Below are 26227 nucleotides of genomic sequence, written 5' to 3'. Positions count from 1 at the left end.
GGAGACACTGGGGCAGATTGCTGGACACTGGGGCAATATGCTGGACATACTGGGGCAGATTGCTGGACACACTGGGGGCAGGACTGGAGGCATGGGCAGAATGTAGACACAGGGCATGATTGGAGACACGGGGCAGAATGAAAGACATGGGGCAGGATTGGATCATGGGGCAGGATGGATACGATGGAGACATATGGGGCAGGATGTGGAGATCATATGGGGTAGAATGGATACTCATGAGGGCAGGATGCGAGAACATATGGCTGGAGCCAGGAATGAGACACACGGGGCCAGGATGTGGAATATTATTACCATAGGGGCTAATTAAGGGCTATTTTTACTGCAGTGATGTATTTATTTTATTTTTTGAGTATACTGTTTTAAATGGGGGTCGGTCCTGTTACTGTGCAGAGTGACACTATATCGCCTTTTTTTCTTCATGTGGTGTAATGTAGAAGTTGTGAAAAATTAAGTAATGTGTTCTGCAAGCGGAGCTCGAGATAACGGTGTTATTTCCTGCAGAAACGAGTCCTGGCTAGAAGAAATGATGGAGGTCTGTGCTGGATGAAAGATGGACTTCACCTAGAGACGTCACTGGTGAGTCAGTGTTACCTATACACTGACACCATACACTGTATACTATATAGAGGTCCTGTGTATAATACCACCAGTGATCTCTGTATTACCTCTACACAGACACTGCATACTAAGTACAGATCTCCTGTGAATACTGGCACTTATGGTGATAGTATTGTGTTGTTGTTTTTTACTGATCAGTATTGTAGTATTCAGTCACTATGTGGTGGTAATATGTGGTCTGGAAATGGTGGTAGTATTTGTCCCTTGTATGTGATATTTGGTCACCAAGTGGTGGTAATATGTGATCTTGACATGGTGCGGTGGTATTTGTTCCTTGTATGTGATATTATTCGATAACTGTGGTTGTAATTTGTGGTCTGGTCATGGCGCGGTGGTATTTGTTCCTTGTATGTGATATTATTCGATCACTGTGGTTGTAATTTGTGGTCTGGTCATGGTGCGGTGGTATTTGTTCCTTGTATGTGATATTATTGGTCAAAATATACCTAAATTGTATTGCAGATTTTAACAAATATTTAATAGGTTACAGTAGAGTAGGGCCCGGCCATTTTTCTGGAATAATCTGGTTCGGGTATATCATGACCCCCGTCACATGACCCGGGGGGGCCCACAGTGTCTGAACAGCCCGGGGCCCTGGCTACCCTTAATCCACCCCTGGCTGTGCTATATACTATGTGGGCTGTGATATACACTGCATGGACTGTGCTATATACTACGTGGGCTGTGCTATAAACTACGTGGATGTGCAATATACTACGTGGCTGTGCTATATACTATGTGGCTGTATTATGTACTACATGGCTGTGCAATATTCGTGGCTGGGCAATATACTACGTGCCTGTGCTATATACTACGTGGCTGTACAATATACTACGTGGCTGTGCTATATGCTACATGGCTGTGTTATATACTACGAGCGCTGTGTTATATACTGCGTGGGCTGTGTTATATACTGCATGGGCTGTGTTATATACTACGAGGCTGTGCTATATACTATGTGGGCTGTGCTATATACCAGAGGTGTCAAACTGCATTCCTCAAGGGCCGCAAACAGGTCATGTTTTCTGTTGTGAATTCTGCTCTTGGGCTCCCTCCGGTGGTTATGAGTGGTAGTGCTGCTGTCTTTGGATCGCAGCATTCATCAGGTGTGTCCACTTAGTGCTTTGGACTGGGCTATTTAGTCTTGCTTGTTTCTTTAGTCAGTGCCAGTTGTCCATTGTTTTTGGAGGATTCACATCCTGCCTGGTCTCTCCTGCTTTTGCTGTTCATTTCAACAAAGATAAGTTCTGGCTTTGTTTTTGCTGTCCACATGCTGTGGGCCTTATAGTTCAGTGCATTTATATGTTTTGCCTTGTCCAGCTTGGTCTGTGTAAGGATTTATTCAGCCAAGCTGTATCTCTGGAGATGCAGATATACCCTCCCTGTCTTTAGTCAGATGTGGAGATTTTGTATGGTCTGTGGTGGATATTTTCTAGTGTTTTAATACTGACCGCATAGTTCTCTGTCCTATACTTTCTTTCTAGCTAGAATGGCCTCCTGTGCTAAATCCTGATTTCAGTCTGTGTATGTCATTTCCCTCTCCTCTCACAGTCAATATTTGTGGGGGGCTGTCTATCCTTTGGGGATTTTCTCTGAGGCAAGATAGTTTTCCCGTTTCTATCTTTAGGGGTATTTAGTCCCCAGGCTGTGTCGAGGTGTCTAGGGAGAGATAGGTACATCCCACGTCTGCTTCTAGTTGCGGTGTTAAGTTCAAGGTCTGCGGTCAGTACAGGTACCACCTTCTCCAGAGTACGTCTCATGCTGCTCCTAGGCCACCAGATCATAACAGTACAACTGGTCAACAATGAGTTAAACATATCTCAGAAGAAGGGAAGAAAAGTGCTGAGCCATTTTTTTTCTGTAGTCTGTTGTGTCTTTCCTTCCCTCTTTTCCTTAGGAATCGGTTTCTCGTGTGGACCAACTTGCTGCTAGAGTACAGGGTATTTCCGATTATATCATTCAGACTCCTGTTTTGAAGCCTAGAATTCCTATTCCTGATTTGTTTTTTGGGGACAGGTCCAAATTTTTGAGATTTAAAAATAACTGTAGACTGTTTTTTTGCTCTGAAACCCCGTTCTTCTGGTGATCCAATTCAGCAGGTTAAGATTGTTATTTCCCTGCTGCGTGGTGATCCTCAGGATTGGGCATGTTCCCTGGAATCTGGGAATCCTGCTTTGCTTAATGTAGACACCTTTTTTCAGGCGCTAGGGTTATTGTATGATGAACCTAATTCAGTGGATCATGCTGAGAAGACCTTGTGGGCCCTGTGTCAGGGTCAAGAAGCGGCAGAATCGTATTGCCAGAAATTTAGAAAATGGTCTGTGTTGACTAAATGGAATGAGGATGCCTTGATGACAATTGTCAGAAAGGGCCTGTCTGAATCCGTTAAAGATGTTATGGTGGGGTTCCCCACGCCTGCTGGTCTGAGTGATTCTATGTCTCTGGCCATTCAGATTGATCACGCTTGCGCGAGCGAAGAGTTGTGCACACTGTGGCGTTGTCCTCCGAGCGGAGTCCTGAGCCTATGCAGTGTGATAGGATTTTGTCTAGAGCTGAACGACAAGGATTCAGGCGTCAGAATCGGTTGTGTTTTTACTGCGGCGATTCTGCTCATGTTATTTCTGATTGCCCTAAGCGTACAAAGAGAATCGCTAGTTCTGTTACCATCAGTACTGTACAACCTAAATTTATGTTATCTGTGACCTTGATCTGCTCATTATCGTCATTTTCTGTCATGGCATTTGTGGATTCAGGCGCCGCTTTGAACTTAATGGATTTAGAATTTGCCAGAAGTTGTGGTTTCCCCTTGCAGCCTTTGCAGAACCCTATTCCTTTAAGGGGCATTGATGCTACACCCTTGGCTAAAAATAAGCCCCAGTTTTGGACACAGCTGACCATGTGCATGGCGCCAGCCCATCAGGAAAATTGTCGTTTTCTGGTGTTGCATAGTTTGCATGATGCTATTGTGCTGGGTTTTCCATGGTTGCAGGTACATAATCCAGTGTTGGATTGGAAATCTATGTCTGTGATTAGTTGGGGTTGTCAGGGGGTGCATGGTCACGTTCCTTTGATGTCAATTTCCTCTTCCCCCTCTTCTGAAATTCCTGAGTTTTTGTCAGATTTCCAGGATGTATTTGATGAGCCCAAATCCAGTTCCCTTCCACCGCATAGGGACTGTGATTGTGCTATTGACTTGATTCCAGGTTGTAAGTTCGCTAAGGGCCGACTTTTTAACCTGTCTGTGCCAGAACATACTGCCATGCGGAGCTATATTAAGGAGTCTTTGGAGAAAGGGCATATTCGGCCATCTTCTTCACCATTGGGAGCAGGTTTTTTTTTGTTGCCAAGAAGGATGGCTCCCTGAGACCCTGTATTGATTATCGCCTCTTGAATAAGATCACGGTCAAATTTCAATACCCTTTGCCTTTGCTTTCTGATTTGTTTGCTAGGATTAAGGGGGCTAGTTGGTTTACTAAGATTGACCTTCGAGGGGCATATAATCTTGTTCGTATTAAGCAGGGTGACGAATGGAAAACTGCATTTAATAAGCCCGAAGGCCATTTTGAATACCTTGTGATGCCATTCGGACTCTCTAATGCTCCATCTGTGTTCCAGTCCTTCATGCATGATATCTTTCGGAGTTATCTTGATAAATTCATGATTGTATATTTGGATGATATTTTGATTTTTTCCAATGATTGGGAGTCTCATGTGAAACAGGTCAGAATGGTATTTCAGAACCTTCGTGATAATGCTTTATTTGCGAAGGGGTCTAAGTGTCTCTTTGGAGTTCAGAAGGTTGCTTTTTTGGGCTTCATTTTTTCTCCCTCATCTACTCATCTATAGAAATGGATCCGGTTAAGGTTCAGGCCATTCATGATTGGATTCAGCCCACATCTGTGAAGAGCCTTCAGAAATTCTTGGGCTTTGCTAATTTTTATCATCGTTTCATTGCCAACTTCTCCAGTGTGGTTAAACCTCTAACCGATTTGACCAAGAAAGGCGCTGATGTGACGAATTGGTCCTCCGCGGCTGTTTCTGCCTTTCAGGAGCTTAAACGCCGATTTACTTCCGCCCCTGTGTTGCGTCAGCCAGATGTTTCTCTTCCATTTCAGGTTGAGGTTGACGCGTCTGAGATTGGGGCAGGGGCCGTTTTGTCTCAGAGGAATTCTGATGGTTCCTTGATGAAACCGTGTGCCTTCTTTTCTCGGAAGTTTTCGCCTGCGGAACGCAATTATGATGTTGGCAATCGGGAGTTGTTGGCTATGAAGTGGGCATTTGAGGAGTGGCGACATTGGCTTGAGGGGGCCAAGCACCGTATTGTGGTCCTGACCGATCATAAGAATCTGATTTACCTCGAGTCTGCCAAACGGTTGAATCCTAGACAGGCTCGATGGTCCCTGTTTTTCTCCCGTTTTGATTTTGTGGTCTCGTACCTTCCAGGTTCTAAGAATGCTAAGGCTGATGCCCTCTCTAGGAGTGTTTTGCCTGATTCCCCGGGGGTCCTTGAGCCGGTCGGCATTCTGAAGGAAGGGGTGATTCTTTCTGCCATTTCCCCTGATTTACGACGGGTTCTTCAGGAATTTCAGGCTAATAAACCTGACCGCTGTCCAGTGGGGAAACTGTTTGATCCTGATTGATGGACTAGTAAAGTGATTTCTGAGGTTCATTGTTCTGTGTTGGCTGGCCATCCTGGGATTTTTGGTACCAGAGATTTGGTTGGTAGATCCTTTTGGTGGCCTTCTTTGTCGCGGGATGTGCGTTCTTTTGTGCAGTCCTGTGGGACTTGTGCGCTGGCCAAGCCTTGCTGTTCCCGCGCTAGTGGGTTGCTTTTGCCTTTGCCGGTCCCTGAGAGGCCTTGGACGCATATTTCTATGGATTTTATTTCAGATCTTCCGGTTTCCCAGAGGATGTCGGTTATCTGGATGGTTTGTGACCGGTTTTCTAAGATGGTTCATTTGGTACCTTTGCCTAAATTGCCTTCCTCTTCTGATTTGGTTCCGTTGTTTTTTCAGCATGTGGTTCATTTGCATGGCATTCCGGAGAATATTGTATCCGATAGAGGTTCCCAGTTTGTTTCTAGATTTTGGCGGGCCTTTTGTGCTAGGCTGGGCATTGATTTGTCTTTTTCTTCCGCATTTCATCCTCAGACAAATGGCCAAACCGAGCGAACTAATCAGACTTTGGAAACTTATTTGAGATGCTTTGTGTCTGCTGATCAGGATGATTGGGTGGCTTTCTTGCCATTGGCCGAGTTTGCCCTAAATAATCGGGCTAGTTCTGCTACCTTGGTTTCGCCTTTTTTTTGTAATTTTGGTTTTCATCCTCGTTTTTCTTCAGGGCAGGTTGAGGCTTCTGATTGTCCTGGTGTGGATTCTGTGGTTGACAGGTTGCAGCAAATTTGGGCTCATGTGGTGGACAATTTGGTGTTGTCTCAGGAGGAAGCTCAGCGTTTTGCTAACCGTCATCGGTGTGTTGGTTCCCGGCTTCGGGTTGGGGATTTGGTCTGGTTGTCTTCCCGCCATGTTCCTATGAAGGTTTCTTCGCCTAAGTTCAAGCCTCGGTTTATTGGTCCTTATAGGATTTTTGAGATTATCAATCCTGTGTCTTTTCGTTTGGCTCTTCCAGCCTCTTTTTCCATCCATAATGTTTTCCATAGATCTTTGTTGCGGAAATATGTGATGCCCGTTATCCCCTCTGTTGATCCTCCGGCCCCGGTGTTGATTGATGGGGAGTTGGAGTATGTGGTTGAGAAGATTTTGGATTCTCGTTTTTCGAGGCGGAAGCTTCAGTATCTTGTCAAATGGAAGGGTTGTGGACAGGAAGATAATTCTTGGGTTGTTGCCTCCGATGTTCATGCTGACGATTTGGTTCGTGCCTTTCATTTAGCTTGTCCTGATCGGCCTGGGGGCTCTGGTGAGGGTTCGGTGACACCTCCTCAAGGGGGGGTACTGTTGTGAATTCTGCTCTTGGGCTCCATCCGGTGGTTATGAGTGGTAGTGCTGCTGTCTTTGGATCGCAGCATTCATCAGGTGTGTCCACTTAGTGCTTTGGACTGGGCTATTTAGTCTTGCTTGTTTCTTTAGTCAGTGCCAGTTGTCCATTGTTTTTGGAGGATTCACATCCTGCCTGGTCTCTCCTGCTTTTGCTGTTCATTTCAACAAAGATAAGTTCTGGCTTTGTTTTTGCTGTCCACATGCTGTGGGCCTTATAGTTCAGTGCATTTATATGTTTTGCCTTGTCCAGCTTGGTCTGTGTAAGGATTTATTCAGCCAAGCTGTATCTCTGGAGATGCAGATATACCCTCCCTGTCTTTAGTCAGATGTGGAGATTTTGTATGGTCTGTGGTGGATATTTTCTAGTGTTTTAATACTGACCGCATAGTTCTCTGTCCTATACTTTCTTTCTAGCTAGAATGGCCTCCTGTGCTAAATCCTGATTTCAGTCTGCGTATGTCATTTCCCTCTCCTCTCACAGTCAATATTTGTGGGGGGCTGTCTATCCTTTGGGGATTTTCTCTGAGGCAAGATAGTTTTCCCGTTTCTATCTTTAGGGGTATTTAGTCCTCAGGCTGTGTCGAGGTGTCTACGGAGAGTTAGGTACATCCCACGTCTGCTTCTAGTTGCGGTGTTAAGTTCAGGGTCTGCGGTCAGTACAGGTACCACCTTCTCCAGAGTACGTCTCATGCTGCTCCTAGGCCACCAGATCATAACAGTTTTCTGGATTTCCTTGAATTGCACAAGGTCCTGGAATCATTCTGTGCAGGTGATTAAATTATCACCTGTGCAATACAAGGAAATCCTGAAAACATGACCTGTTTGCGGCCCTTGAGGAATGCAGTTTGACACCTCTGCTATATACTACGTGGCCTGTTTTATATACTACGTGGGCTTTGCTATAAACTACGTGGATGTGTAATATACTATGTGGCTGTGCTATATGCTACGTGGGCTGTTGATACATCTGGGCAAAAGACTGTATACTAAAATAGTGTCTTGCCCCAGTGCTAAACAGTCCATATTACCACCATTAAAGAGTGTTTGATCAAAAATATGCTTCCCTTCAGATCTACTTGAAAGCTTGATATTATCACCTCTGCTATGGGGCTAATCTGAATGCAAGCAGCTTGACAATATTACTCGGCTAGTAAAGATTTTGTTTAGAAGAAAGTTGGAATGGGGATTTCAGATATACATTGCTGTATATCCTATACATGCTGCTTATTTCAAGGAGACTGGCCAATCTAGCATGCATGTAGGTCTCCTCACAATGAGGGAACATTACTTAATTGTGTTGTATTTCAAAATCAAGACGTGTATAACAGTGACCCATTGAAGACAAATATACATATAACCCCTTCATATATTTTTTTTCCATTGGCAGTAAATACAGCATGTCAACTCATTTATTTTCTTGTGGTTACTACAAGAAACACAGCGTAATAAATGAGATAGTAACTTGAGCACTAGTGAGATTGTATCACGCAGCATCCCACTATAGAGACATTGCCCATTATTGATTCCCACTTGGGGCTTTCCTCTATTCACTAGAATTGCTGCCAAATGGGTCTCTTGCCCCGAAGCATCACCATTTATTACATGGTAGCCTATGTATTTAAATAGGCACCAGATAATATAACATTTGTGATTTCCATGGGTTTCAGCTGTTAAAGCTTTCAAGTGATTATGCCTTTTGAAAAGAATTTGTTGGAATGGGACAATTATCGTATTTATCTTAAGTAATACAAAATAAGGAGTTTAGCAAAAAGATTTGCAGGACCCCGTCAGTAGCCTGTGCTTGGAAACTCCTACTACCAGTGATCTTGCAAACTATTGATGTGATTGGTGGACCATGGTCCTGCAAAACATTTTAATCCATTCTATACAAAACATAAAATCTCAAAAGTAAATTGTATAGAACAACAGAACTGTAATCAAAACAGACAACAAATATAAAGTCCACAAACTTTAATGAAAATTGTTGCAAATCAAAGTATAAAGCTTTTCTTCCATCTTTGCTTAATATAAACTCATTTTTCAGGCCCAATGGCTTTAGTAGCTTCCAATACGTGTGGTTCATTTCATCACTGGAGAAATATTTCACTCAGAACTTTATTAACATTTCTTATAAGAGAGGCATTATGTTTCCATATAGTCTTGTCTTCTATTAATGAGGTCTTTGGCAAGTCCTTTTGAATAGGTCCTCTGCAGTGGTAAACCAGGGCTGCTTCCAGTGAGACTTCCACATGGGCACCATAACCTTTTAAAATGGAGTGAACAGACGTTTGGATGACCTTTCGGGGATCCACAATCATTTTCCGAGCATTGAAATAATTTGGTCTGTCTGGTTCCCGTTGGACATACTGGAGTATGTTGTGTCCCGGGATGCCTTTCCATGATGAAATGTTAGAGAAACTTACATTAATGGACGCTGTTTGAGGAAAAATGTGATTTTCAAAAAGAAAAATTCCAACGTTCGGCTTCTGTTGTTGAAGGCTTTTCATCATGGTGTCCCAGGACATGTGTGAGAATGGCAAAATGATCTCATCAACATCATTAAGTAGCACAAACCTCGTCCTGTACATATTCCTATAAATACAATCATTGAGTGTTGCCAGCTGACCATAATAACCTATATCTTTGGGATCGACTGAATAGTGCCATGCTTTGCCAGGCCTAAGATAACGCTCGATTGGCCAATCTACCACCTCAAGGATTCCTCTTGCAAGATAATACTGCATAGCTTTTTTTATTTGTGGGCTGCAATGATTAAAGTAGATCATGACCCGTTGTGCTCCCAGGATCTGGTACATCTCCATTGTCTGAATGAACTGTAAGACATTGCTGTAATTACCAAACATGGTGGAAATGCAGACAGTAAAATTGGCAGAAAATGGTTTCTCGTCTCGGTTTTGGATTTGGAATAGAGGTAGTTGTGTCATTTCTCCTGAAGGAGTTGTGTGGACAGACAAATACTGAGGATGACAGCCTGGTGGTTCCTCACATAAAAGGTCTGTTGTGACATAGGGAAATCCAAAGCGATCACTGTGCATGTCTATGAGTGCCCTGGAAACCTTCACATTTTTGTCTGTGGAGCAGCAGAAATAGCAGTAAAGTTCCTTCACCTCTTGATGGTGGATAATGCTGAGGATCCGCACCATGGACTTGTCATCTCTGTTGTCATAGTAGGGTGATATAATGAACGTCCTGTTGTCTTCCAGGGCTGTAATTGTATCTGTGCTGAGACTGGTTTCACAACATAGGCACTTCGCACTGTTTTCCACAGAAGGCGAGATCTGCATTTTGCTCCTCAGTACACCCAGTAAAAAGCTGATTGTTGCTAATACCAATACACATAATAAGATCTTCTTTGGATATTTGTACATTGTATCAGAACCTTTAGGAAAAAGAAGGAAAAAAGACAGAATTAATATAAATATTTTAAAAATTAGATTATATTTCCTTATGTGGACCATTTTTTTTGCACTGATGGTTCTTCAACAATAATCACAATTAGTGATAAGCGAATATACTAGTTGCTCGGGTTTTCCCGTGCACGCTCGGGTGGTCTCCGAGTATTTATGACTGCTTGGAGATTTTGTTTTCCTTACCACAGCTAGATGATTTGCGACTTCTAGACAGCTTGATTTCATGTGGGGATTCCCTAGCAACCAAAGAATGTATTACAGGTGTTTGTTTTTTTAAGTGAAATTAAAGGGGCTGTCCAGTCCATATCAATAAGTTTGCAATCACTCTGTGTGACTGCAGACTTATTCCCCCCCCAGCGTACGCACTGTGCACTGTGGTGATTCCCCAGTTTCTGAGCTGGTACTAGAGGGTATGTATGCATTATACATACTTCAAGTCAGGGGCTGTCTAGTGGGCACAGCCTTGCTTCAAACACTTGAGTAGAGCGAGGCCGCGCCCCGTCTAGTGAAGCAGCTGTCAAGTGGACGTGGGCGAGTACAGGCACGGCATCGATCCATAACAGTGTATGGAGCAAGGCCGCGTCCACTGGACAGGCTCTGGCTGGAAGTGTGTATAACTCATATACAACCCCTGGTCTCGACTTAGAAATCGGCGAATCCTCACAGTGCACAGTGCGCTGGGGGGTGGGGGGTGGGATTCATAAGTCTGCAGTCACACACAGTAACTGCAAACTTATTGATTTAGACCGGACAACCCTTTAACTGACTTTCCATGAAATGCAATGACATGCTCTGCCCTCTAGAACAAAATATGTACTTTCTAATTATTCTCTGCTCTGGCTAATATTTGAAGGTCCTAAAGGAAGGATTCTCCTACTACTCGATTAAGAAATAAAGTTAATTCCAAACTTTTGGACATCATTAGCGTTTTTTTTTCTAAACCAGAAATCTCATTAATTCGATATTGAGGAAGGCTTGCCTGTAGAAACATTGCTGTTCTATCATGTTTTGCTTCAAAATAATACCCATGGAAGTGGCTGGTGCCCTGGGCTATTTTGCCAATTGGACTTTTGCGTGAATTTATTTGGACCACATTTTGCCATAATACATCCTTGGAAACGGCTGCAAATTCTCAATACACAATTGTAGATGACGTACATGTGTCGACTACTTTATAACAGTTGAAAACCAGAATTTCCTGTAAAATATTTAAATCCCTAACAAAGCCTAAGTGTGTTTACATAGCTATGTTGAGTATGAAATGGAGCTTAAAGGCTAACTAAACATTGGTACATTTTAAAAAATATTTTTAAGGCACTGAAATTGCTTTGCAGATGGGTGGCCGTCCAGGTCCCCAAAGAATCGCTCAAAAGGACTGTACTCTTCCCTGTGTAGGTTCTCAGAGAGGACCATAGGTCCCCTGAGCTGCGCACTTCTGAGCAATCTTTTGAGTGATCCATAGGGGTCCAGTTACAGGTAATTTTAAAATATTTTTAAAAATTCCAAACTTGATTAAGGGCTCGCTCACCCAATTGTATACATCGGACGAGTGCTATCCCATGTTTTATAAAATAACATTGGGCCAAGTGCTATACTATGAGACAGGGAAGATTTTTTCCTATGCCGATTCGCCATGAGAAAAAAAAAAATTGCAGCATGCTACAAATGGCTCCACAAATCAGGTAATGAGGTCAGCTATCAGTAATGTGATAGTGTGTACTCATTGATACAAATTTTACCTATGAATTGAGACCGAATGATCAGTTCAGGAGGAGAAAATTTCTTTGATAAGATTTAATTTAAAAGGTTCGTATTTTCATTGATTTATGGAAAAAGTTTAAAACGATGGTTACTCTTTAACTACTTTCGGACGCCCAATGACGAACAGCTGGGTGATCCACGTTCTACTCTGCAGTGACATTTTAAAATGTCACTGCATTCTAGAACAGTGGCATGCGATCTTGTGACTGTGTGAGCCAGCTGTTGGACGGAAGGACTACCCAGAGGAAAGAAAGCAGTTGTTTATTGCCGTCTTTGCCTTCTTGGTTGCCGTATACACAGGACTGAACTAGCACTGTGTTTACAGCATATAGGAAGCGCTAACGGTGCTTTCTTCTCTAGCCCCATCAGTCATGGCTGGGTGTATGAAGGGAGCAGGATCTGCTGCATCCTAGAAGACTAAGGCCACATGCACATGTTGAATATTTGGTGAGTTTTATACCTCAGTATTTGTAAGCCAAAACCAGGAATGGAACAGTCACAAGAAACGTATAATAGAAACCAATGCACCACTTCTGCATTTTTTACCCATTCCTGGTTTTGGCTTATGAAAAACACAAAATACTTAGTGTCTGTACGTGGCCTTAGGTTACTTTCCCACAATGAGTTTTTTCATTTCTACACTTATTATTTAAATTAGACTAGTTACGGTTTTTGATTGCGTTGTTAAGTGCGTTTTTTTACATGCATTTTTATTGCACATTTGATGCTGCATTTTTCTCTAATGCATGACAGAACCACGGAGAGAGGGGATCTGACCTCCAAGGACAGGAAACTTACAGAGTAAACCTACAGAACCCCTAGAATCAACGTAACTTAAGGCTCTCTCATTTAAAACCGTTTTATTAGTGGCTTTAACTTCAGCTTGCAGGGTTAGTGACATTTAGGCCTGTCAGCAGGCATTCTTTTCACACAGAATCTGGATGATAGAGTTATTCTAAAACCAGACCCAGCCATTCTATCTAAGGTAGCTTTCCGTATTCATAGGTCTCAGTACGCAGTCCTTCCATCTTTTTTGCACCAACCCAAAAAAAGGAAGGGAGACTTCATACATTGGATGTAAATATATCTCTAGTTAAGTACCTGTCAGTCACACAGGCCTGGAGAAAGGATAGGTCTTTGTTTCCTTTTATGTACCTAGGAAGGGGCTTAACCCCTTTAGAACCTGGGGTATTTTAATTTTTGCGTTTCCATTTTTTACTCCCCTTCTTCCCACGGTCATAACTTTTTTACTTTTCCATCAATACGGCCATGTGAGGGCTTGTTTTTTGCGGGATGAGTTGTACGTTCGATTGGCACCATTGGTTTTACCATATGATGTACTGGAAAACAGGGAAAAAAGTCCAAATGCGGTGAAATTGCAAAAGAAGTGCAATTCCACACTTGTTTTTGGATTTTTTTTTACCATGTGCACTAAATGCTAAAACTGACCTGCCATTATGATTCTACATGTCATTATGAGTTCACAGACACCAAATATGTCTAGGTTATTTTTTATTTAAGTGGTGAAAAAAAATTCCAATGTTTGTAAAAATAAAAAATTGTCATTTTCCGAGACCCCTAGCGTCTCCATTTTTCAGGATCTGGGCCCGGGTGAGAGCTTATTTTTTGTGCGTTGATCTGACGTTATTGATACCATTTTGTTATGTACATGATCTATTGATCGCCCGATCTTGCATTTTATTGCTATGTTGCCGCAACCAAAAAATGTAATTCTGGCGCTTCAATTTTTTTCTCGCTACACTGTTTACCAATTAGATTAAGTCTTATTTTATATTGATAGATGTACCGTATATTTGATTTCTTTTATTGTTTTATTTAGAATGGGGCGAAGGGGGTGATTTAAACTTTTATTTTTTTTTATATTTTTAAAGACTTTTCTTGTTTACTTTTGGCATGCTTCAATAGTTTCCATGGAAGACAAGAAGCTGCCATAACCAGATTGGTTCTGCTACATGCAGGCGATGATCAGATCAACTGCATATACAGTAGAAGAATACCTCACTTGCTATGAGCGCCGACCACTGGGTGGCACTCATAGCTATCCAGCTGTAACAACCACAGGGGTCTCCTGCTGACCCCGGGTTGTCATGCCAACACATTGGCGACCCGCTGTCATGTGACACATGCGCTGATGGGAGGAGGTAATGACGCGTTTCCTGCGTGTGCATGTTAAATGCTGCTGTCAGAGTTTGACAGCAGCATTTAACATGTTAACAGCCATGGGTGAATCGGCGGAGCCCGCATCAAACGGATGGAGGCGTCCAATGATGGACACTGCCCGTCATTGGACGTTAAAGCATCAAAATGTACAATAGCTGGCTGGATTGGGAGGGCCATCAGTTTAGCCTACTCGGTGAGTGGGAATGTTGTTCCAGCAGGGTTAAGAGCTGCTACCTGCTGGAAAAAACAGTTGGATGTTTCCCTTTTAGCAAATTTGTAAGGCAGCAACATGGTCTTCTCGCGTAACCTTTTATAAGCACTATAGGTTTGATCTGGCTTCGTGCTCTGATCTCACCATTTGGGAGAATTGTTCTGCAGGCTGTGGACCCTCCTCAAATTCAAATTCTCTGTAATTCTCTCCATGGTGCTGTCATGGGTGAGAGGAAAAACATAATTACTTACCGGTAACGGGATTTTTCACAACCCATGGCAGCACCCTCATATTTACAGAAGTTTATAATGTTGAGCCGTGAAAATAAAAAATCACATTTTTTCCACAAAAATCTTTTTTAGTTACAAATTTTATATTTTCACAAGGGTAAAAATGAGAAAATGGACTGCAAAGTTTGTTGTGCAATTTCTCCTGAGTTCACAGATACTCCATATGTGATCGGAAATTACTTTTGAGGCACAGAGCAAAGCTCAGAAGGGAAGTAGCGCCTTATTACAGTGCAGATTTTGCTGCACTTGTTTGATGGTGCCACGTTACATTGACAGGGCCCCTGAGGTGCTAGAACAGTAGAATCCCCCACAAGTGATCCCATTTTGGAAATTATAACCCTTTGGGAATTTATCTACAGATGTAGTGACGATTTTGACTCCATGGGTGTTTTCCAGAAACAGGCAGCAGTGGATATTGCTGAGTGAAAATTGCAAACTGCCATTGCAGTCTCCAGTACGTTATACCCTGTTCATGCTTCTGGAGACACGCACCTGTAAATTAGGCAGTTGAGCTGCCCGCCAGGGCCTTGGGGTACTCGGTACTGGGTGCGGTACTTAAAGGGGATGTCAAGGTGGCTGCGAACCGGTCCGTGGCCCTGGACACTCAATAAAAGGGAAAAGGTCTTTAAGGGGATTGGTAAATAAAGTTAGTTAGTGACGCCACCTGTGGTATTCGGTTTGTGGGGACCGACGCTGCTTAAAGGGGTCCACTGGGGTGATGTTATGCAGCAAGATGGTGATGCTTCCCACAGGTCAAGCGGGGTTCCCAGGGCTCCCAAAGTATATGGCAGAGATGGTGTGGTGGAAGGTATAGTAAAGAACCAGGACACAGGTTTGCAGTCTTTACCTGGTTTACTGATGGTAGCAGTCAGCCTCAGTCCAGGGTACCAAGTGCAGGGGTAGCTGTGGTCCGGCCGGCTTGGAGGCAACAGAGGGTCCCTCTCCCAGGTGAGGTCTGTAAGTCTTTCCTATTTGTTGATGAGGTCCCTGCTGCTTGTAGCTTGCTGGCAAAGTCCCCTCTCTCCTGTGCTGAGACAGATGTCTGCATGATGGGCAATGTGAGCCATTTTATAGGGTCTCTATCATGACCCGGGCTCTTCAGGTTACTGCTTCATCTCAGACTTGGTGTGTGCAATTAACATACAGTCATATGCCCTCTGGTTCTGTCGAGCATCCTGGAGAACAACATGACCTCAGGCTCCCGGTATCTGCGCTCTGGCTCTGAGGGTGTCCGGTCGCCGTTCCCCTTTGAGCCCTTTCCTCTTCCACTGTGCTCCTTTCCTCTCAAGCTCCACTGCAATACAACCCTTCAGGTTATCGCTTCCTTTTCCAGGGGCTGCAGCTCCCACGTGACTGCTCGGCCCCACTGTCTACTCCAGACGCCCTTCTGTTATCTTTCCCTCCGGGAGACTAACTAACTACCTCTTCCTCCAGACCAGAACACATAAAGTTGGGGAAGCTCCCCTGAATCTAGGTTCAGAACTCCCCCTTCTGGCCTGGAGTCAGAATGTGTTGAATGTAGATGCTTACCTGGTAAAGAGAATCCTCCTTGCCTCCAAGCATGATATCATCCTCGCCAAAGGGAAGGCAACATCACTGTAACAACCGATTACCTGGGGTGTCACACTCTCATCACTACAGAGATGCCAAACATGTGGGTGCTACTATATATGTGGTTTAGGCACACTGGGGCTCAGAAGGGATGGAGGGCATTTGGATTTGGGAGCAGAGAATTTGCTGAATTTCATTTGGCGGATGAGGAGCCATTACTAGTGATGAATGAATATACTCGTTACTCGGGGTCCTCCGATTATTTTTTAGTGCTCAGAGTTTTAGTTTTTCTTGCCGCAGCTGAATGATTTACATCTGATAGCCAGAAAAGGTACATGTGGGGGTTGCCTGGTTGCTAGGGAATCCCCACATGTACTTAAGCTGGCTAACAGATGTAAACCATTCAGCTGCGGCAAGAAAAACTAAAACTCTGAGCACTAAAAAAATACTCGGAGGACCCCTGAGCATGCTCGAGAAATCTCGAGTAACGAGAATATTCGCTCATCACTAGCCATTATGCTTTTCCAGAGCCTTTGTGCTACCAATAACGTAGAAGCCCCCTATATTTTCGTTAACAGATGACAGTTCCAAGTGGGGTCTTGCTTTTTTGTGGATTGAGTGGAAGCTTTTATTAGGAACCTGTTCCATAATGTTTGGGATCACATTTATCTGTCGCTCTACGCTGAGCACTTACTTTGGGATTTCCATCTAAATCTCTGAGTGACGTGATTCAGATGAAACCCCCCAATGGGCTCCATTCACTATAGTGAGGCAGCAGGGTTACTCTGGACTCCGTCTGGCCTCCATTCAGTGGTGTCCTTCTTTTCAGGAGGAGTGCACAAAACTGTGGCCAAAGGCATTTTTATGCAATCCTAAAAAGATGGACACCACCTGATCACAGGTCAGATGACGTCCACAGTGCCTCCATCTGCCACATTATAGGGAATCTTCAGCCAGAGGTTCTGTCTTCATCACGTATTTCAGAGATTTACACGGACACCCCGATGTAAGCGCTCAGCGCAGGATAAATGTGCACCGAGCCTTCCTGAGATCTTTGGGAGGCAGAATTAAAAAATCAACAGCATGTGAAGAATTGGTTTTATTTATTTTTATGCAGTTTCTCATGTGGTATAAGTGATTAGGCGACTTTATTTTTGAGGGTCACTGTAAATACAGTCAAACAAATAGGGCAGCACACTGCAGCGCCAAAACATGTAAACTTGAAAACACGAAATTTTTTTAAACTGCATTACTGCACTAGAAATATGAAAAATGAGAGCTTTTAGCGCATAAAAATGGCCAATTTTATGTGTACCTCGTAGCCACGTTACGGCATCTCTCTTATACGAGGTCCTACTCTAAACCTACCTCTCTGAGAATAAATGTCTCCATCTGAATGGGTACATGTGAAACCTCTCCTTGGACTCAAATTCTCTCTCACTGTGGAGGGGTATTGGACCTACTATAATTAAAACACCTGAAGCTAGGAGGCAGGGAGTGCACGATCAGAAGGCTAGAGAATACATTTCAAAAAACCTGATCTGCACATCCAAACATAGACACAGTGTGAACAGGTGCTGAACCCAGAGTCGCCAACTCGTATATAATCAAACAAATAGGGCAGCACACTGCAGCGCCAAAACATGTAAACTTGAAAACACGAAATTTTTTTAAACTGCATTACTGCACTAGAAATATGAAAAATGAGAGCTTTTAGCGCATAAAAATGGCCAATTTTATGTGTACCTCGTAGCCACGTTACGGCATCTCTCTTATACGAGGTCCTACTCTAAACCTACCTCTCTGAGAATAAATGTCTCCATCTGAATGGGTACATGTGAAACCTCTCCTTGGACTCAAATTCTCTCTCACTGTGGAGGGGTATTGGACCTACTATAATTAAAACACCTGAAGCTAGGAGGCAGGGAGTGCACGATCAGAAGGCTAGAGAATACATTTCAAAAAACCTGATCTGCACATCCAAACATAGACACAGTGTGAACAGGTGCTGAACCCAGAGTCGCCAACTCGTATATAATCAAACAAATAGGGCAGCACACTGCAGCGCCAAAACATGTAAACTTGAAAACACGAAATTTTTTTAAACTGCATTACTGCACTAGAAATATGAAAAATGAGAGCTTTTAGCGCATAAAAATGGCCAATTTTATGTGTACCTCGTAGCCACGTTACGGCATCTCTCTTATACGAGGTCCTACTCTAAACCTACCTCTCTGAGAATAAATGTCTCCATCTGAATGGGTACATGTGAAACCTCTCCTTGGACTCAAATTCTCTCTCACTGTGGAGGGGTATTGGACCTACTATAATTAAAACACCTGAAGCTAGGAGGCAGGGAGTGCACGATCAGAAGGCTAGAGAATACATTTCAAAAAACCTGATCTGCACATCCAAACATAGACACAGTGTGAACAGGTGCTGAACCCAGAGTCGCCAACTCGTATATAATACAGTGACACCAGATTTATATCAGGCTTTTATGCTTAACAGCTGTCACAGACTAAAAGACACTTTTTATTGTGAAAACTAGTTTTTGCATCACCATATTTTGAGAGCTATAATTTTTTCATATTTGAGCCGACAGAGTCATGTGAGAGATTGTTTTTTGCGGGACGAGTTGACGTTTTTATTGGTACCATTTTTGGGCACATGACATTTTTTGATCACTTTCTATTCCAATTTTTGCGAGACAGACACAGAATGAACAAAAACAGCAATTCAGGAACTGCATTTTTTGTTACCATTCCGTGTATGGTAAAATTGGTAAGGCAGCTTTATTCTTCGGGTTAGTACGATTACAGCAATAACTCATTTATATTTTTTTATGTTTTGGCTGTTTTACACAATAAAAACTATTTAGTAGAAAAAATAATTAATTTTGCATCACTTTAGTCTGAGAACTATAACTTTTTTTATTTTTCTGCTGATGGAGCTCTATGGTGGCTTGCTTTTTGTGAGACAAGATGACATTTTCAGCTGTACCATTTTTATTTACATCCGTCTTTTTGATAGCGTTTTATTGCACTTTTTGATCGGCGGTATGATAAAGCATCGTTTTTTTTGCCTTGTTTTTTAATTTATTTTTTTTACGGTGTTCACTGAAGGGGTAACTAGTGGGACAGTTTTATGGAGAGGGTATTTATTGGAAAAAGATTTATTTCTATTTGTTTTCTTTACTTAGGGATATTTACACTTTATAATTTTTTTTTAGCTTTATTACATTGTCCCAGTATGAGACGTTACTATATTACAGCAGGTCACTGATCTGACACTTTGCACAGCAGAGTGTCACATCAGGATCTGACAGGCAGGTAAGGAGGCATCTCAGCGTTTGCTCTCAGCAGGCGCTCACAAGCCACCTCCCTGCAGGACCCGGAAGCACCCCGCGGCCATCTTGGTGCGGGGGGTCTCCATGGAGACCATCAGAACAACACTGTCTCATCACATTGTTCTGAGGTAAGCGCGCAGGGAGCCCCCTCCCTGCGTGATGCTTCTCTATGCCGCTGTCACTACTGACACATACACTATGTTACAGAACCCCCCAGCACCAAGAATGTTATGCAGTATATGTATGTATAATAGCTTCCATGTGAAATGCATCATTTCACAGGCTGCGCCCCTGGACAAGATATTCTCTTTCTGACCTCCCCCCACCTTTGTAATTCCCACAGTAAATAGCGGCAGGCTCCGGCCCCCTGCGGCTATTGTAATGTATGTCTGGCCAGCTGTTTTCCTATTGGCCTGTCCTGTGTATCTGTGTTATATATTCTGTGTGCTGAAAATAAAGTGTGTTCTTTTAGACTGGAAATACGTGGGGTAGCAGTCAGCTTTTATATGCTCTCACTTAACCAAGGAATTCCAGCCAGCATCCTTCATTCAGAATCCAGCAAAAGCAGCGTGGACCTCCTTAAACACGGGGTGGTACAGAAAGAGGTACCCCAGCTTGTTAGACCACGTTACACTGGTGGCAGCAGTGGGATTTAGCCGGACTTCCCTTGCCTGATGTCTTAGGGGAGAAGACTCAGTCTAAAACATGGGACCAGGTACACTGGGGTGAAGACTTAGGTCCCCGGGAGAGACAGCAGGCGGAGGAGTTGTTGAGGCAGCAACAGAGGATGTTTCGGGTACACTCACCTGGCACAACACAAGGTTGAGACCCAGGATCAGACCCCCCTGCGACAACCCCCCTTCCGCGTCCCTGAGTCTGTACGAGAAGGGATGCGACAAGAGATACAAGAGATGTTGCGTTTAGGGGTCATTGAAGAATCAGATAGTCCCTGGGCATCCCTGTTGTGAATTCTGCTTTTGGGCTCCCTCTGGTGGTTGTAGGTGGTAATGCAGTTGTCTCTGGGCTGCAGTCCTGGACAGGTGTATCTGCTGATTGCAATTCTGACTGGGGTATTTAGGTTTGCAGGACTCATTAGTCAATTAGTCAGTTGTCAATGTTTCTTGGGAAGTGTTGGATCTCTGTCTGGCTTCTCCTGCTTAGCTGCCAATTCAGCAAAGATAAGTGTCTGTTTCTTTTTCTATGGCACACAAGCTGTGTGCTTGTTTTTTTTTTATTGTATTCCTGCTCTGAGTTTAGTAGTCTCTGGAGTTGCAGATATACATTCCACGTCTTTAGTTATGCAGCGCCTCAGAGACCTGGTCATTGCAGTATGGCACTCTGCCGCTAAGGAGAGTGGCGGTACGTCTGATGGCACTAAGGAGTTCTCCTGACCAGGTATCACCAGAACACATTACACTTCACACTCCGGCCACTAGGGGGAGAAAAAGGCTTTATTTATTGGGCCCCTCCTCACATTGGTAAAACTAGGGGCTGGGGAGGAAGTTAGTCAGAAGCTGACTGGGTTGGAACCAGGCAACATCCCGTGGCAGGGGGTGTTGCAGGGAGAAGGCACAGGGGGGTCCCTGTCAGGCGTGGGAACCTGGCAGGTGCCTAGCGAACAGAACAGAACGTAACGGAACCGCGCCTACACACCCTGTGGCGGTATCCAGGAGAGAGACACGAAGGGAAGGATATTGTGGAACAGTGCAAATGAGATCAAGCACAAAGGAGAGCCAGTAGGAGTCGTGCCGAGAGAGGCAACATCTTACTGAGGCGCGTAGTCGGTGGCCGGAACACCGCAGGAGTAACTGACTTCAGGCCTTACTTCAAACTCCGCCAGACAGTCAGTTATAGGTTGGCTGTCTACCTTACTACACCTACGAAGACATAGGGGGCAACGCGTGGAGAGGGGCGTCTCTAGGGTCCCGGAAGAGCTCCGAGCCTTCCCGTCAAACGGGTGGCGTCCTAGCCATAACATACCTGGGGGACGTTAGAAACTAGTAACATCTGGAACCAAAGAACGAGAGAGCTGTAGAGAACGAACGAACGAGAACAGCAGTTGTGAGGACTATTCCGAATGCTCAGCAGGGTAGGACTACAACACACAGGCGCTAGTGGTAGGCAACGATTTCCATCTGCGAAGGAAACTCTGGATGTGCCCATCGGACCGGCCGGTCTCTGATAGCCCGTGATAAACGTGCTCTGGGTTGAGGATTATAAAATAGTCTTCAGTAAAGAGGTAAAGAGACTGCAACCCTGTGTCCTCGTTATTGCCTGCACCTCACACCATCACCATCCACCTTACTGGGAAGCCCTGGGGACATACTTCACCTGTGGGAAGTTATACCATCCAGCTGCCATTCCATCACCCCAGCGGACCCCACAGCAGCGTCGGTCACCCTGACCGAACACCACAGGTGACGTCACGAACCCCTGACAGACTGTACCACCACCTTCATTGGACGCCCCTTAGCAGGGTCGCGGACCGGGTCTAGCCACCGTGACAGCCTCAGAACCGAACCAGAGATGCCCGGTACCGAGAACCCGTGGCCTTGTGTCTGGGGGCGATCCAGTTAGATGGAGGAACTTTTTGTATAATCTGCTGTGGATATTTTTGGAAGGGTGTTAATACTGACCGCACAGAACTCTGTCCTATCCTTTCCAATTTTAGCTAGAGTGGCCTCTTGTGCTAAATCCTGTTTTTTGACTGTGTGTCTTTCCTCTCCTACTCACAGCCAATATTTGTGGGGGGCTGCCTATCCTTTGGGGTTCTGCTCTGAGGCAAGGTAGTATTCCTATTTCCATCTTTAGGGGTATTTAGTCCTCCGGCTGTGACGAGGTGTCTAGGACTTGTTAGGTACACCCCACGGCTACTTCTAGTTGCGCTGTTAAGATCAGGATTTGCGGTCAGTATAGTTACCACCTACTCCAGTGAAAGTTTTCATGCTGCTCCAAGGTCACCGGATCATAACACATCCCCATAGTGTTAGTGCCCAAGAAGGATGGGACTACACGGTTTTGTGTAGACTATCGTAAGCTCAATGAGAAAACAGTGACGGATGCATATGCCATGCCGCGTGTGGATGACTTGTTAGACCGGCTGGCAGGGGCAAAGTATTTGACCACCATCGATCTATGCAAAGGCTACTGGCAGATTCCCCTTAGTCCTGATGCTATTCCCAAGTCGGCATTTGTCACCTTGTTTGGCTTATTCCAGTTTCGAGTTATGCCATTCGGGATGAAGACTGCCCCGGCGACCTTCCAGAGGCTGGCTAATTGGCTTCTGGATGGTCTCCAGGACTATGCGTGTGCCTACCTGGATGACATAGCCATCTACAGTGCGACATGGGAAGAGCATCTAAATCACCTAGAGACAGTATTGGACATGATCCACAAGGCCGGAATCATCCTGAACCCAAACAAGTGTCACGTGGGCAAAGCAGAGGTTCAGTATTTAGGGCATTGGGTGGGAAGTGGGAACCGAGACCAGAACCAGCCAAGATTGAGGCCATAGCCAAATGGCCCACCCCACGCACTAAAACCCAGGTCATGGCGTTTCTAGGGACAGCGGGGTATTACAGGAAATTCGTTCCCAATTACAGCAGCGTAGCCAAGCCCCTCACTGATCTGACCCGTAAGAACCAACCCCGCCAGGTAACCTGGACCCCAGAGTGTGAGGAAGCCTTCCGCCAGCTAAAGGACGCCCTCACCAATACCCCTGTATTGGCCGCACTCGATCCAACTAAACGTTTCCTGGTCCACACAGACGCTTCTATGTTTGGATTGGGGGCAGTACTGAGCCAAGTCGGGCCAGACGGCCAAGAACACCCGGTAGATTACCTGAGTCGGAAACTACTGCCCCGTGAAGTGAGCTATGCGGCCATCGAGAAGGAGTGCCTGGCAATAGTATGGGCACTCAAAAAGTTACAACCATATTTGTATGGACGACAGTTTTCCCTCATAACGGACCATAATCCCCTAGTCTGGCTTAATCGGGTCTCCGGAGACAACGCCAGATTACTGCGGTGGAGTTTAGCCCTACAACCTCTGGACTTCACCATCCACTACAGACCCGGCAAACAAAACGGTAACGCCGATGGACTAAGTCGACAAACGGAACTCGTACCAACCCCATAAACTTCGGTCATCCCCAAACCGATCCGTTAAGGATCAGACTGTGTATGCCGATCGCGTCGCTGAAAAGGGGAGCCGTGTTACAGGAGCCCCCAGCACCAAGAATGTTATGCAGTATATGTATGTATAATAGATTCCATGTGAAATGCATCAGCCCACCGGCTGCGCCCCTGGACAAGATATTCTCATTCTGACCTCCCCCCACCTTTGTAATTCACACAGTAAATAGCGGCAGGCTCCGGCCCCCTGCGGCTATTGTAATGTATGTCTGGCCAGCTGTTTTCCTATTGGCCTGTCCTGTGTATCTGTGTTATACAGTCATGGCCAAAAGTATTAACACCCCTGCAATTCTGTCAGATAATACTCAGTTTCTTCCTGAAAATTATTGCAATCACAAATTCTTTGGTATTATTATCTTCATTTAATTTGTCTTAAATGAAAAAGCACAAAAAGAATTGTCCTAAAGCCAAATTGGATATAATTCCACACCAAACATAAAAAAGGGGGTGGACAAAAGTATTGGCACCATTCGAAAAATCATGTGATGCTTCCCTAATTTGTGTAATTAACAGCGCCTGTAACTTACCTGTGGCACCTAACAGGTGTTGGCAATAACTAAATCACACTTGCAGCCAGTTTACATGGATTAAAGTTGACTCAACCTCTGTCCTTGTGTGTACCACATTGAGCATGGAGAAAAGAAAGCAGACCAAATAACTGTCTGAGGACTTGAGAAACCAAATTGTGAGGAAACATGAGCAATCTCAAGGCTACAAGTCCATCTCCAAAGACCTGAATGTTCCTGTGTCTACCGTGCGGTGTCATCAAGAAGCTTAAAGCCCATGGCACTGTGGCTAACCTCCCTAGATGTGGATGGAAAATAAAAATTGACAAGAGATTTCAACGCAAGATTGTGCGGATGTTGGATAAAGAACCTAGACTAACATCCAAACAAGTTCAAGCTGCCCTGCAGTCCGAGGGTACAACAGTGTCAACCTGTACTATCCGTCGGCGTCTGAATGAAAAGGGACTGTATGGTAGGAGACCCAGGAAGACCCCACTTCTTACCCCGAGACATAAAAAAGCCAGGCTGGAGTTTGCCAAAACGTACCTGAAAAAGCCTAAAACATTTTGGAAGAATGTTCTCTGGTCAGATGAGACAAAAGTAGAGCTTTATGGGCAAAGGCATCAACATAGAGTTTACAGGAGAAAAAAAGAGGCATTCAAAGAAAAGAACACGGTCCCAACAGTCAAACATGGCGGAGGTTCCCTGATGTTTTGGGATTGCTTTGCTGCCTCTGGCACTGGACTGCTTGACCGTGTGCATGGCATTATGAAGTTTGAAGACTACCAACAAATTTTGCAGCATAATGTAGGGCCCAGTGTGAGAAAGCTGGGTCTCCCTCAGAGTTAATGGGTCTTCCAGCACGACAATGACCCAAAAACACACTTCACAAAGCACTTGAAAATGGTGTAAGAGAAAGCACTGGAGACTTCTAAGGTGGCCAGCAATGAGTCCAGACCTGAATCCCATAGAACACCTGTGGAGAGATCTAAAAATGGCAGTTTGGAGAAGGCACCCTTCAAATATCAGGGACCTGGAGCAGTTTGCCAAAGAAGAATGGTCTAAAATTCCAGCAGAGCATTGTAAGAAACTCATTGATGGTTACCGGAAGCGGTTGGTCGCAGTTATTTTGGCTAAAGGTTGTGCAACCAAGTATTAGGCTGAGGGTGCCAATACTTTTGTCTGGCCCATTTTTGGAGTTTTGTGTGAAATGATCAATGTTTTGCTTTTTGCTTCATTCTCTTTTGTGTTTTTTCATTTAAAACAAATTAAATGAAGATAATAATACCAAAGAATTTGCGATTGCAATCATTTTCAGGAAGAAACTGAGTATTATCAGACAGAATTGCAGGGGTGTTAATACTTTTGGCCATGACTGTATATTCTGTGTGCTGTGAATAAAGTGTGTACTTTTAGATTGGAAATACGTGGGGTAGCAGTCAGCTTTTATATGCTCTCACGTAACCAAGGAATTCCAGCCAGCATCCTTCATTCAGAATCCAGCAAAAGCAGCGTGGACCTCCTGAAACACGAGGGTGGTACTGAAATAGGTACCCCAGCTTGTTAGACCCTGTTACACACTACATACACATAATACTGTCACAAACAGCTGACACCCGCATGCGATCGCCGCGTCGCTCAGCATGAGGCCGTGGCAATCGCGGTGCCGCACTAGTACTGCTCTGGGCACAAATGCACCTCCCGCAGAGCAGTACTAGTACAGTAAAGGTTGCAAAGGGTTTAAATAAATCTGCTCTGTTTTAGATACTTCCTTGTATTTGGCTTTTACAGAACTTGATATACTTAGGTGTGGATTACATGCATTTTTTAATGCCATGGAAACCACTAAAACTGCACGTGTGTTTTACCTGTGGATTTTTCTGCATTTAAACGCAAGTCTATGGGGAAAATCTCCACTTAAAATTCAGCGCACTCGCAGGAGAAGTTGAAATGTTGCGGGTTTTAAACACACACCACAGGATAGTTTACACTGAGTAAAAAAAGTACAGTGGGCATGAGATTTCTATAAGTCCCATCCATTTTGTTTGAACTGTAAGATGTTGCATTTTTGATGCAGCAAAAATACATAGGGTCAAAAACGCACTAAAAGCTCACCGTG

The 26227-nt window shown here is 44.3% G+C and overlaps 1 protein-coding gene across 4 annotated transcripts in view; it reads right to left on the bottom strand.

The window, feature by feature from the left end:
* Positions 1 to 8591: 8591 nt before the first annotated feature.
* The window catches only part of LOC138662411 (uncharacterized), a 95507-nt gene continuing 77871 nt past the window's right edge, over positions 8592 to 26227 (bottom strand). For all 4 annotated transcript variants that reach the window (XM_069748013.1, XM_069748014.1, XM_069748012.1 and 1 more), the window contains one exon: positions 8592 to 10035. In XM_069748013.1, the coding sequence (XP_069604114.1) occupies positions 8723 to 10024 (1302 nt within the window). In that variant the 5' untranslated portion in view covers positions 10025 to 10035 and the 3' untranslated portion in view covers positions 8592 to 8722. The remainder of the gene's footprint in view (positions 10036 to 26227) is intronic.

This window comes from Ranitomeya imitator, chromosome 2 (genome assembly GCF_032444005.1).
Source record: "Ranitomeya imitator isolate aRanImi1 chromosome 2, aRanImi1.pri, whole genome shotgun sequence".
In the NCBI taxonomy this organism is placed as follows: Eukaryota; Metazoa; Chordata; class Amphibia; order Anura; family Dendrobatidae; genus Ranitomeya; species Ranitomeya imitator.
The sequence above is the reverse complement of the archived record's forward strand: the minus strand, read 5'-3'. Positions and strand labels throughout refer to the sequence as shown.